General features: G+C 39.7%; 2 protein-coding genes across 2 annotated transcripts; both read right to left on the bottom strand.

Annotated features, from left to right (window-relative positions):
• Positions 1–10223: 10223 nt before the first annotated feature.
• LOC139783178 (uncharacterized) lies at positions 10224–11201 on the bottom strand. The gene has a single exon (XM_071722307.1). It carries the CDS (start codon positions 11199–11201, stop codon positions 10224–10226), a length of 978 nt encoding a protein of 325 aa, XP_071578408.1.
• Positions 11202–11266: 65 nt separating this feature from the next.
• Positions 11267–13361, bottom strand: LOC139783179 (uncharacterized). The gene is made up of 2 exons (XM_071722308.1): positions 12114–13361; positions 11267–11278 (listed from the first exon to the last, which is right to left on the bottom strand). The coding sequence occupies exons 1-2, from the start codon at positions 13359–13361 to the stop codon at positions 11267–11269; spliced, it is 1260 nt and encodes a 419-aa protein (XP_071578409.1).
• Between the last annotated feature and the right edge of the window lie 369 nt (positions 13362–13730).

Raw genomic sequence — 13730 nt, forward strand, 5'->3', positions numbered from 1 at the left:
GCGACCGATAGCAAAGTACGATTCTCTCCAAATTTTTTGGGGATCACGTTCTTGTGACAACAAAACGATTTAGCAAGTATTTGCAACAAGACGCGGTTTCCCTTAATTGTTATTAATTTTTTATTGATAATTTATTCTCTGGCGATCGATAGCAAAGAACGATTCTTTCCAAATTTTTAGGAGATCACGTTCTTGTGACAACAAAACGATTCAGCCAGTAATTGCAACAAGACGCGGTTTCCCTTAATTGTTATTAATTTTTTGTTGATAATTTATTTTTGGCGATCGATAGCAAAGAACGATTCTTTCCAAATTTTTAGGAGATCACGTTCTTGTGACAACAAAACGATTCAGCCAGTAATTGCAACAAGACGCGGTTTCCCTTAATTGTTATTAATTTTTTATTGATAATTTATTCAGCAGCGACCGATAGGAAAGTACAATTCTCTCCAATTTTTTTGGGGATCACGTTCTTGTGACAACAAAACGATTCAGCCAGTATTTGCAACAAGACGCGGTTTCCCTTAATTGTTATTAATTTTTTATTGATAATTTATTCAGCAGTGACCGATAGCAAAGTACATTTCTCTCCAAATTTTTAGGGGATCACGTTCTTGTGACAACAAAACGATTCAGCCAGTATTTGCAACAAGACGCGGTTTCCCTTAATTGTTATTAATTTTTTATTGATAATTTATTCAGCAGTGACCGATAGCAAAGAATGATTCTCTCCTAATTTTTAAGGGATCACGTTCTTGTGACAACAAAACGATTTAGCAAGTATTTGCAACAAGACGCGGTTTCCCTTAATTGTTATTAATTTTTTATTGATAATTTATTCAGCAGCGTCCGATAGCAAAGAATGATTCTCTCCTAATTTTTAAGGGATCACGTTCTTGTGACAACAAAACGATTTAGCAAGTATTTGCAACAAGACGCGGTTTCCCTTAATTGTTATTAATTTTTATCAATAATTTATGCAGCAGCGACCGATAGCAAAGAAGATTTTCCCCAAATTTTTATATAAAAATCTTTTTTTTTAATCATGTGCGTGCGATGCAGTGTGACATTTTTACGGTTTTTGCTCGGTTCTATGAGGCTGCGATCCGATTCACGCTCACAGTGCTAAAAGCACCGCTCTATCTATAGATGGCGCATTTATCTGCCGACGAGTTATGGTTTCTGCCCACAGGACGCGGAAACACTTGTCGCGTAGAGTCCCTATAGGGACTCTATTGCCGCGCGGTAAGAAGTGACACATTAGCCAATAAACTTTTGGTTCTTACGTAAAAGCGATACGTTGATTGGCTACCGCGTCGCTTCTTGCCGCGCAGAGCTGCGTTCGGAAACATCACCTGGATACACACGGGTATACTCCCTTCTCCTTACTCCCTTCTCCTTCTAACTCGCTGAGATAGAAAAAGAAGGGAGTATACTCGTGTGCACTCGAGTGACGTTTTCGAACGCAGCCTATGAGTTAGGGTAGGAAAAGTTAGTGGGAGTGAGACAAAGCACATCCCAAAGTACGAGAGTGGGGAGGCTGTCTCTTTCGATGGTTTGCGGCGGCGTAATTTTCGGCGACGTTAATGGCGGACGGATTCGATTCAAAGAGCAAGAGCGGCTTTTTGTGTGTTGCGTTTATCAATCTGTGCCATATTACGAAGATCGCTGGCCGTATCGTGCCCTTCAGAGAAGCGGGTGCCATATAGATAGAAGAAGAAAAGCGAAGCAAGAGCAAGACACGTCGAAGGTGTTCGTCCGTCTTGATAAAGCTAATTGATCATCATGGCCAAGGTTCCCAAGGTCGTTGATGATTTAATTAATTTAAATGATGAAGTACTGAATGATGATACCACGATGGATGATACCACGATGGATGATACCACGATGGATGATACCACGATAGATGAAGGTATATATGTTATATGTTATATTAATAATTGTACAGGATGGCCCATTTTAAAAGAGCCAGGCAAATATCTCGAAAAATATAAGATACGGAAAAACGTTTCAGACAAAAGTTGTTTCGAAGGGGGGTGTCATTGATGTAACCTTGGATATTCATTTGCAGGTCACATGAAAATCACTTTCAATTTCTTAAATAGAAACAAAATTAGAGAAAATATCTTTTCTGCATTAATCTTCTAGTTTCTTTTATTATACGTTTATTATTTCATTAATCACATTTTTAGACGTTATTTTTGGTTTTTTTAAGACTTAAAATATGATTTATAATTTTTGTTGTCTAATATAGACGTAAGATTTTTCTGGAGACGACCGGGAAAAGCGGCGTTACAGCGCTCACGCGCTAAATGTAGACAAAAGAGAAAAGAACGTTTGCTTGCTGCCATTCCAGAAACTGAAGAGCAACGACAGCTGCAGCAAAAGCAGCAACAGGAGCAACAACTACAGGCACAACAAGAAAAGGCGCAACAACAACTGCAACGAAATATGCGTATATTGGAGCTGCAGAGAGAACTGCAGACTATAAAAAGACAGATTCGGGAGAAACAGATGGAAAACTGGCCAGGACGAGGCCGATATAACTATGGTCGTGGTCGAGGTCGTGGTGGACAAGTAAGAGGACATGATCATGGTGGTCGTGGTCGTGGCGGCCGTGGTCGTGGAGGTCATGGCCGTGGTCGTGGCCGTGGCCGTGGCAACACAGTTGTATTATATAATAAATACGGCAATATTTATATTTAAAAATATATTAACATTTTTTTTACTTTGTAATAAATTGTTTTTTAAATAAAAATTTTATTAAAATAAATTACTAAAATGTAATTATGTATATTTCTTGCATAAATGTTTTATAGGTAAAATTAGGAAAAAAATGATTCCCTGAAAAAGAATCTTGCAAGATTGGTTCCTTCACAGTTTCTGAAACTAGGTATATAATAATAAAAATGTTTTGCTTGCACGGCTTTTTTTATAATTTTAAACTTTTTATATTTTTCGTGATATTATTTTATTTATACTTATTGTTTTAATTAATTTATTAAGTCATTATTTTTCTCATGTTAAAATCATATTTATATTTGTTACATGATAGCCTATTTACATTCTGTTTTACAGTTTATCTAAATAAGAAAAGGCAAATAGTTAATCTGTATTCTTTAAGTAAAGTAATAATATTATATTTGCAAAGATTATAGTTTAACGAGTATAGTGATATAAGTATTAAGAAAGTCATTTTGATGTGCCGTTTAATAATTACTGAAAATAGCTTGTTTTTGGTATTATCAATGATTATTTATTAAATCCATATAATATATATTATATAAAATTACGACTCTCCCCTTCCTCTATCTCCTTCTTTTTTTCTGAATTAAATTTAAACGTATATATTGCTTATTATATAGTATCTATTATATAAAGTATGTATTAAATAATATATTATATAAAGTATATATTAAAAGTATATAAAAATTAGATAATCATAAATTTTAAATTAAATCATAAAATTATATATTTTTATTTATTAGAATATATAACCCCTATTGAGCTGGTTCTTCCACCTTGCAGAAATTAAAAAACAAATAGCGCCACATTATAAGCTATTTATAAGCTTTTATATCCCGCAGATTAAAAATTTTGAGTTCGTCACACTAAACAGGAATTTAATATTTTTTGTGGGAGAGCTGAGTCAACGTTGCCCCCACTACTTAAAAATAGAGATATTGAATTGATCTTTGCGGCAGAATTAGGATCTATTTATGAGCTTTCAAATGACAGTTTTGATTTTTGAGCTTATCCTCTTAACCTCGAAACAACTCTTTAATTGATTCTCAAGAGAAAAATATTGAAAAAATTTAAATATATCGAATCGTGGATATAATTTGTATAGAGTATGAACTTTAAAAATAAACTTTTAAAATACGCGTATTTTGATTATTGAGCTACAACCCCTTTGCAAGAAAACATCCCATATCTTTTCAGCTTGAGAGATAACTGTACTCCAAATAAATAAAATTAATTATTTTGCAATTAAATATTGTTTACTAATTTATGAGCTCCCAAAATACATGCATTTTGATTATTTAGTTACAACTCTTTAGCAAGAAAACCACCCCACATCTTTCCAGCTTAAGAGAGAACTGTACTTAAAATGAATAAAATTCATTATTTTGCAACTAAATATTGTTTACTAATTTATAAGCTCGCAAAACACATGTATTTCAATTATTGAGCTACAACTCCTTCACAAGAAAACCATCCTACATCTTTCCAGCTTAGGAAAGAACTGTACTTAAAAAATAAATAAAATTAATTATTTTACAACTAAATATTGCTTACTAATTTATGAGCTTGCAAAATACATGCATTTCGATTATTTAGTTACAACCCCTTAGCAAGAAAACCATCCCACATCTTTCCAGCTTAGGAGAGAACTGTACTTAAAATGAGCGGGATATAAAAGTTTATAAACAGCTTGTAATTTTGCGCTATTTCTTTTTTAATTTCTGAAAGGTTGAGGAAAGCCAGCTCAACAGGGGTGAACATATATTATCATATAGTAAAACAAATGTAATTAAAAATATAAATTAGATTATTAAAATAATATTTTACAACCAGCTAATAATAATATGTATTAATTTATGTATACATAACTTAAAATAGAAAAAAATATAGAAATTTATAATATCATGATCTTTATATTATTATATTATAATAAAGTATGAAAGACCCTCGAAATTCAAATATAGATTAGAAGAGGCTATAAGGGTCACACGCGGATCAAGGTGCGTTTAAATATTATAGTGATTTATTAATCAAATTCCAACAATCCAAACGTTTCGGCTCCTGTCCGAGCCATCCTCAGTGGTATAATGTTAACAATAATAATATGTTCTTCTTCAACATGGTGAGTTTACTGTTTCAATTTTACAGAAACCTAGTGAGACTACAAGGTCCAAATCTGTAAAGTAATTAAGGAGTTACATCCTTGTCTTAAATTAGAATTCTAGAATAACTCACCAGGTAGTCTGGAGAAACGAATACATCGCAGAGTCAAATAAAAAGATGTGAACATATGGCAAAAGCAATGATCAGTACAAAGAGATCTGTACGAGGAGATCCCGTCGACACGACGCACAACACAAAAATGATTCGGTGACACAGGCAGGGACACGTCTTATGACAAACTTTGGCAGATATAAATTGAAAAACGTGTAGGTCAAACATAGCAAACAATAAATAATATGAAGTGAACGATGATAAATACAAAAATTTTTCGCTGGTCGGGAATGTCTTAGTCAAACATTGGTAAAAATAAATTTAAACGTATAGATCACAACTTAAATAAAAAAATACAAAATTCCACACATTAATCAACGGTAAAAAACATATGATCTTGCGGACGAACAAAAGTGTCATGGACATGGTTTTTACAATTTCTCTAAGATAGAAACGTATGCGTGGTGCAAAAACTCTGTATCGGACTGAGAGTTCAAACTGTTCTTTTGTAGTTTAATATGTAACATTTCCGATACAAGTCGCTTCGATAAAAACTTTTCCTTGTCCAATATTTCCACATTTTCCCAATCAAATTCGTGGTTAAAATTTAATCTATGTTCCGTAATGACGGACTGAGTTCCGGTGTTTCTACGGATATGATTCCGGTGTTCCGTAATTCTCGTTTTGAGTTGCCTCAACGTCTGGCCAACATAAGTCCCGTCGCAATTTTTACATGAAATTCTATACACGACATTACTGTTTGATTGGGTAGGAAGGATATCTTTCTGTACTTTGATGAAATTCCTTAGTTTATTAAGACTATAGAATGACAGGTTGACATTCAGATCCGTGAACACATTTTTGAATTTCTCCGATATATTGGAAACATATGGTACAGTAAACCACTTGCCTCGACTTTCTTCGTTCGTAGGTGGAGGTTCATTCTGTTTACGGGTGCGTCTATTAAGTAGAGACTTGATCCTCGTATTAATTGTGTCGAATATGAATGTCAACGGGTAGTCATTCAGTAACAGAGTGTCTACAATGAATTATATATTTTTTTGATGGTATCTGGGATGAGATAATAAAAAGGCCCTATCAACCATGCCCATGACCGTGCCTCTTTTTTGGGAAACAGGGTGTTGCGACATAAAATTAAGATAACGGCCTGAAAACGTCGGCTTGTGGAACCAATCAAATTCCAAACCGTTATTACTTTTAATCAACGTTACATCTAAAAAATTTAATTTGTCTCCTCCTACTTCGACAGTAAACTGTAACCTCGGATGATAAGAATTAAATGCTTGTAAAACTGTGTCAATTGAATTGCGAGGCACAGCCATCGCAATGTCATCAACGTATCTACAGTAAAAAGGCAACATAAAGGTAAATTATTGTTTGCTATGTTTGACCTACACGTTTTTCAATTTATATCTGCCAAAGTTTGTCATAAGACGTGTCCCTGCCTGTGTCACCGAATCATTTTTGTGTTGTGCGTCGTGTCGACGGGATCTCCTCGTACAGATCTCTTTGTACTGATCATTGCTTTTGCCATATGTTCACATCTTTTTATTTGACTCTGCGATGTATTCGTTTCTCCAGACTACCTGGTGAGTTATTCTAGAATTCTAATTTAAGACAAGGATGTAACTCCTTAATTACTTTACAGATTTGGACCTTGTAGTCTTACTAGGTTTCTGTAAAATTGAAACAGTAAACTCACCATGTTGAAGGAGAACATATTATTATTGTTAACATTATACCACTGAGGATGGCTCGGACAGGAGCCGAAACGTTTGGATTGTTGGAATTTGATTAATAAATCACTATAATATTTAAACGCACCTTGATCCGCGTGTGACCCTTATAGCCTCTTCTAATCTATATTATATTATATATATTATTATATATTTGTCTCTCAATCAATAGAAAGGATAAAATCGAAAATATAAATTAAGGCATAAATAAAAAGGTATACATTTATTTCATTTATTTACACTTTATTTTCTTACTCATTATATACAAAATAACCAAGTAAATACAGCAGTTCACGCTCCTATACAGTCATTGCGTGAACGCTTCAGTATAATAGTGATTGAGCACTCTCCATTGATTTATTAATTATTAATTTTACTACTGTTTTGTCTTATGATTGCGTAGTATCAATTGCAGTTCACGCTCCTATACAGTCATTGCGTGAACGCTTTAGTATAATAGTGATTGAGCGCTATTCATTGATCTATTAATTATTAATTTTACTACTGTTTTGTCTTATGATTGCGTAGTATCAATTGCAGTTCACGCTCCTATACAGTCATTGCGTGAACGCTTTAGTATAATAATGATTGAGCACTCTTCATTGATCTATTAATTATTAATTTTACTACTGTTTTGTCTTATGATTGCGTGCGTAGTATCAATTGCAGTTCACGCTCCTATACAGTCATTGCGTGAACGCTTTAATATAATAGTGATTGAGCGCTCTTCATTGATCTATTAATTATTAATTTTACTACTGTTTTGTCTTATGATTGCGTAGTATTAATTGCAGTTCACGATTTGAATTTCACTTGTGAATATTACGCGAACGCTAATTTAACAAAAAGTTTCTGATTAATAAATACATAAAAAAAGATTATATAATAACAAATGCAGTTCACGACTTTAAAAGATTATTCCGCGAACGCATATCAATTCTCTTAACACTTATAGAAGTACTAATAATTTATATAGGTATTTAAAAAATTATTTTAAAGCAAAAATAAAAAATTAATGTATAAGTAAAAAAATTGAACAAAATGGAAAAATTAAGAAATATCAGATCTTGTACAGAGTTGTGCGCAGTATTCAAGTGTGCTTGAAAAACCACTTGGTGGACCTCTTACCATTCGTGATTTAGTATTGAAACTAATATCTCGACTTTTGGCTGTTTTTGCGTCGTCGCTATCGATAAGACAGGTCGTATACTCTGACTGTGCCTGCTCGACTTTTTTCGGTTCTGCAGCGCCCATAATATATCGCGCTATACCTTTCCTCGCGATCAGCATATCGTCGCTGCTGAATACGTGCGAAGAACCAGTCGCTATCGTGTACCCCCAAGTGCAAACGTGAACTCCACAGTCTCCAGATGGAATTCTTCTTCCATCATTTGTCACGTTCTGATACGGTATATCGTCTGGGCAGTATAACTGCCACTCATTCCAATCAGGAGGAGTCTTCTGTACATTTAAAATTTCGCGATCAATCAAAGAAATATAGGAATCAATTATAATTTGTGGTGGACGGCCATGAAGTGAGTCTATATATAAAAATAATTTGTCTCTGAAACAGATAATAAGTAGTGACCAATGAGAATTTTTCATGATGGGCAATAGCCACACATTGTAATTGAGAACACCGGTTCTTGACAACCATTTTTGGAACCCTTTACTTATCTTTCCTGTTTCTAACATTCGCAGGGTACAAAAGATATCAAAAAATATTATTGAAGACCCTCGAGCTCTTGCATCGTCCGTTATCGCTGCGAAGAAAGCATTCATTATATTGTCGTCGAACCACTCGTCGAAACGAAGGTTCATGAAATTCGCGGGCTGTAGATTGTAACCTGCAATATTTTTTGATAAATTCGGAAAGCCAATAGGCCAGGATAAATTTGCTGAAAAAAAATCATTAGTCTCTGTGCTTGGGACCCTCGAAAAAACGATAGAATTCATTGTCAAAGACGAAAGATCAGTGGTTTCGTATTCGTCAGTGACTTCATTCGATGAGAGAGACCTTTCTTGTGAACTGTTGGAACGGGCAGGAGATTTGCTGCGTATAATGATTGACGGATCAGTACTATCATTCGATTTGACAAAACTCGCAATTTGTGACACTAACAATTTTTGTTTTTCGCCTTTCTTTGATATTTTGAAATAGCCCAGTAGCTAGGTAAGTTTACCCTGCAAAAGGTCGAGTAGTTTTGATTTTTGGATATGTTTTATACTTTGGGGTCCTAATGAAAAATCCAAGTTTTCGACCTTGGCGCACTTCCGCTCGCGCCGCCATCTTGAGAAAATGGAGCACAAAACCGGTTTTTTCGGAATCTCTCCTCACCAGTAGGTATTTGGGCAAAAATAGTTATTATCAATTTTGTAGAAGATATAATTCCCTACAACTTTTGTCTGAAACATTTTTTCGTATATCTAATAGATAGCAAGCTACAGCACTGTAAAGTGGAGCAAATTATTAAAAAAAAAAAATTATTTCGCGAGAAAAATTCACACATGCCTCGGTGATCGAATTGGTGAGACGCCCGCACGGTATGAGGGAGGTCCAGGTTCGAATCCTGGCTGAGGTGATATTTTTCGCAATAAATTCTTTACAGTAATATTTGGGGGGAGGAGATCTTAGATACGATGCGTATCAGCATCAAAAATTAAATCGATTATCGATTTAAAAATATGTAAATGTTTCTACAAGCATGCTGTGTTTCAAGACCGACAATTCAGTTGGCGCGCAGTATTTGTTGGAAATAGTATCGACTAAAAATTCACACAAAAAATTATTTCGTTACTTAGATCCAAAAGCTCGGACTAGACGGCATATTCTCACTGTTAGTGGACCGCTCGACGTTTTCGCGTTGCGCGCCGTGGAGAGTACAAGAAAATAAGTACAAGAAATAACAGTCAGTCAACTTTATTAAAAGCGGTTTACACTGTATGCGCGTTTCTCTTTCGCGCTCGCTATTTCGCACTCGCTATTTTACTCCGTGTTCTCGACGTCGATCAATGTATCGCGTACGAGTTATGACGGCTCACTGCCCGTCCCGGCCGGAGCAGGCAAGGGATCGCGGCCGGAGCTTCGCGTTAGGCCGCGAGGAATTTGGTGACGCGAGATCCGCTGACTGGCTCCAAACCGACTAGCGTGCAGACTATTGGCCGAGGTACTTGCGATCACGCGATAGACACCTGCGAGCCGTTTGCTCGCAAAACACCCAAAAAAAAGGGGGGAAGCAAACGCTCGCGGTTTGGAACCTTTCGAGCGTTCTCGAATAATGCTTGCTGTCTCGTCGAAGTTCGAGAATATTCAGCTCGCATTTATTCAATTCTCAACATGCCGCCCGCCTCGCATTCGACGGAATGCGAAACAAACGGGGGTTGACAAGGTCGCATAGAGGAGCGTGTGAACGTCTTGGTTCAAAGCTTTATATACAATATATACATTTGAGAACTTAACCTATGTTTACAATGTCCTTAAATATAATGAAAAACGCTGGCTTAAATCTAACGAGATTCTACGGGTCCCGGTGGACGGATAGATGCAGGCAACCGACAGATCTGCGTGATCGGTCGTTTAAGCTCGGAATTGGCGGTGCGCAATGTGACGACGCGAACGCGACCGTCAAGTCCGGAATGGACTTGCTGAATCCTTGCGAGTTCCCACTTTGAAGGAGGGAGTAGGTTATTTTTAAGTAAAACTAACTCGTCAACCTTCGGATTATCGTGAGATTCGGTCCATTTAACGCGCTGTTGCAATGAATGTAAATGGTCCGACGACCAAGAACGCCAGATTTGTTCGAGCATTAATTGTACGTGTTGCCATCGCGACAAACGATTCGCATTGATTTCGAGGACGGATTCCTCCGGTACGCTCGTGAGCGGTCGGCCGATAAGGAAATGACCAGGCGTCAAAGCGGTATAATCGGACGGATCGTCGCTAAGTGGAGAGATCGGTCGCGAGTTCAAGCAAGCCTCTATCCTACATAAAAGCGTACCGAATTCAGAGCGAGACAGAGTGCGAGCACCGGTGACTCGCCTGAGATGATGCTTAAAGCTCTTCACTCCAGCCTCCCAAAGCCCGCCGAAATGTGGTGCCGCAGGGGGCACGAAATGCCACCGTACACCGTCGTTGGCGAGAATTTCCTTAAGGGAGGGGTTGTTCACAAGCGCGCGGAAGCTGCGTTGAAGCTCGCGGTCAGCACCCACAAAATTCGTGCCATTGTCGCTATACATGTCCGATGGCAGTCCGCGGCGACTGACAAACCGTTGAAATGCCGCGAGGAATCCATCGGTGGAGTAATCCTCCACACATTCGAGGTGGATCGCCTTAGTGGCGAGACAAACGAATACCGCGACGTAGTGTTTGCTCCCCTTTTGACCGCGACCGACAACGGGGGTAATGTTCATAGGTCCGGCGTAATCTATGCCCGTGTGAGAGAACGGAGGAGCAGGATTTACTCGGGGACTCGGGAGATCACCCATTAGTTGCGTCGGAGTTTTCGCGGAATGTCGAACGCATGTAACACATTTATGAATGTGAGATTTGATCATGCTTCGCGCTGAAATTAACCAATAATTTTGACGGAGACATCTAAGCGTGAGTTGAGTCCCTCCATGGAGGGAGCGTCGGTGTGCTTGATCGATCAAAAGTTCGGCAATATGATGTCTGGGAAGTATGACGGGGTGTCGCTCATTGTAACTCAGCGCGGAGTTTTCGAGCCGCCCGCCAAGCCGGATTAATTTATCTTTCCCGATAAAGGGGTGGAGAGAGCGTAAGGAACTTGATCGCGATACAGCGGCGTGAGCGTTCAAAGCTTTCAAGTCATCCGAAAAACAAGTCGCTTGTGCCGATCGAAGCCAAAAGACGGAGGCTTCGTGGATCTCCTCTGCGGTCAAGGGGGACTTGACGATCACCGAAGAGGCGACTTTATTTTTTAAGTTTCGAACGAAACGCCGAATGTACGCGGTAATACGAAGAAGTCGGATCCAGCTCGAGCAGGAGGTGGGCAGATCCCACTCAGGAGCTGAATCGACGAGATGAACGGTAGCTTTACGCGCTTCGGAAGATACCGTTTGTAAAATGTCCTTTTCAATAGGAGTCGGGGGGATCGGCCACGAGGCCGTGGTCGAGCTAAGCCACCGGGGCCCCGACCACCATAATTCATGATTGACGAGATCGGCGGCAGTAAAACCGCGCGAAGCGCAATCGGCAGGATTTTCCTGGGAGCGAACGTGTTGCCAACGTACGGTCGGAAGGCGCGTCTGCACCTCGGAGACGCGGTTCGCGACATAGGAATTCCATCGGGATGGATGTTGTAAAAGCCAAGCTAATACGATTTGGGAATCAGTCCATCCAAATAAGAGAGCTCGCATCAAGCCCGTGGTGTTTCTTACCCATTCTATCAATCGAATTAATAGAACGACGGCGTTAAGTTCCAAGCGTGGAACGCTAACGGTTTTCAATGGCGCGACTTTCGTTTTGGCCGCGAGGAGGATGACTTGAATGTTAGAGGGAGAATGCACAATTCGGAGGAAAACTACCGCGGCGTAAGCGCGAGTGGAGGCGTCCGCGAAGCCGTGCAATTCAACATCGAGTTTATCTTGACGCATCCCTGTCCATCGAGGAATGCGTATTTTGCTAATATTAGGCAAATCTGAAACGTAATTGATCCACTGATGCAGAAGATCATCGGGGATGGGAGCATCCCAATCAATTTTACGGAGCCAGAGCTCTTGCATTAACATCTTGGCCGCGATGACTATCGGTGACGCCCAGCCGAGGGGGTCATACAGCTTTGCAATAAACGATAAAACGGAGCGCTTAGTATGAACTGTCACGGCGTATGGCGAAATTACGAAACAAAACGAGTCATCGCGCGGAGACCAAGACAGGCCGAGGACCTTGAGCGTGTCATCGTGATTGATCGGATAGTCCGAGGATTCCCGTTGGTCCTCTGGAATATCCGTCAAAAGTTCGGCTGAATTCGCGGCCCATTTTCGAAGGGGGAAACATCCGCGATTCATTATGCCCACGAGTTGCTTGCGCTTTTCGAGCAGTGACAGAAGGTCGTCTGCTCCGAAAAGAACATCATCGACGTAGGTCGACTCTTCGATTATATTGACCGCGTCGGGGAAGTCTTTACCTTCGTCGCGAGCTAATTGGAGAAGGGAGCGCTGTGCGAGAAAAGGCGAGGGTTTTTGCCCGTAGGTCACAGTGAGTAAGCGGTAAAGCCGAATCAACAGACTGTCGGGAGGGCGCCAAAGAATTCGTTGATAGTCCGCGTCATCCCGATGCACGAGTATTTGTCGGAACATTTTAGCAATGTCAGCCATATACACGTACCGAAAAAGTCGCCAGCGCAGGATTATCGCGGCGATGTCTTGTTGAAGTTTAGGTCCCGCCATTAGGAAGTCATTGAGCGAGGTTTTGTCGGTCGATGCGCTTGAGGCGTTAAACACAACGCGTAACTTGGTCGTTGTACTTGATTCGCGTAACACAAAATGATGCGGGATGTATATCGGGGGGTAAGGGGGGCGCTCGTCCGCCCGCACCGCCTCCATGTGCCCCATCGATTCGTATTCCCTTAAAAAATCGTGATACTGCGCGGCGATTTCTGGTTTCCGCGAGAGTCGGCGCTCCATATTGGAGTACAGAAAGGAAGCCTTTCGAAATGTGTCGCCGACGCAAGGGGGGCCGTCTTTAAACGGCAAACGCACAATGTAGCGTCCTTGTGAATCGCGAGAATGAGTCGTCGCAAAATGCCTCTCGCAACGTTCGTCCTCTTCGGTGAGAGGGGTTCGAGAGGGGATACTTTCGTCCTCCCAAAAACTTTGAATTAAGGAATTCGTATCCTCGCAGGATACGCAATTCAGGACAGAAGCGGACTCTCCGGCCGGGCGCGCAGGGCCGACGGGACCGGAGAGGATCCATCCGAAAATTGTAAGCTGGCCCGTCGGTGTGCCGACCGGGCCTTGACGTAGGCCGTCGAGTAGCAGAGACCCGTATAAATC

This window comes from Temnothorax nylanderi, unplaced genomic scaffold (assembly GCF_030848795.1).
Source record: "Temnothorax nylanderi isolate EJ_2023f unplaced genomic scaffold, tnyl_v1.0 TNYL_tig0476_pilon, whole genome shotgun sequence".
Taxonomy (NCBI): domain Eukaryota; kingdom Metazoa; phylum Arthropoda; class Insecta; order Hymenoptera; family Formicidae; genus Temnothorax; species Temnothorax nylanderi.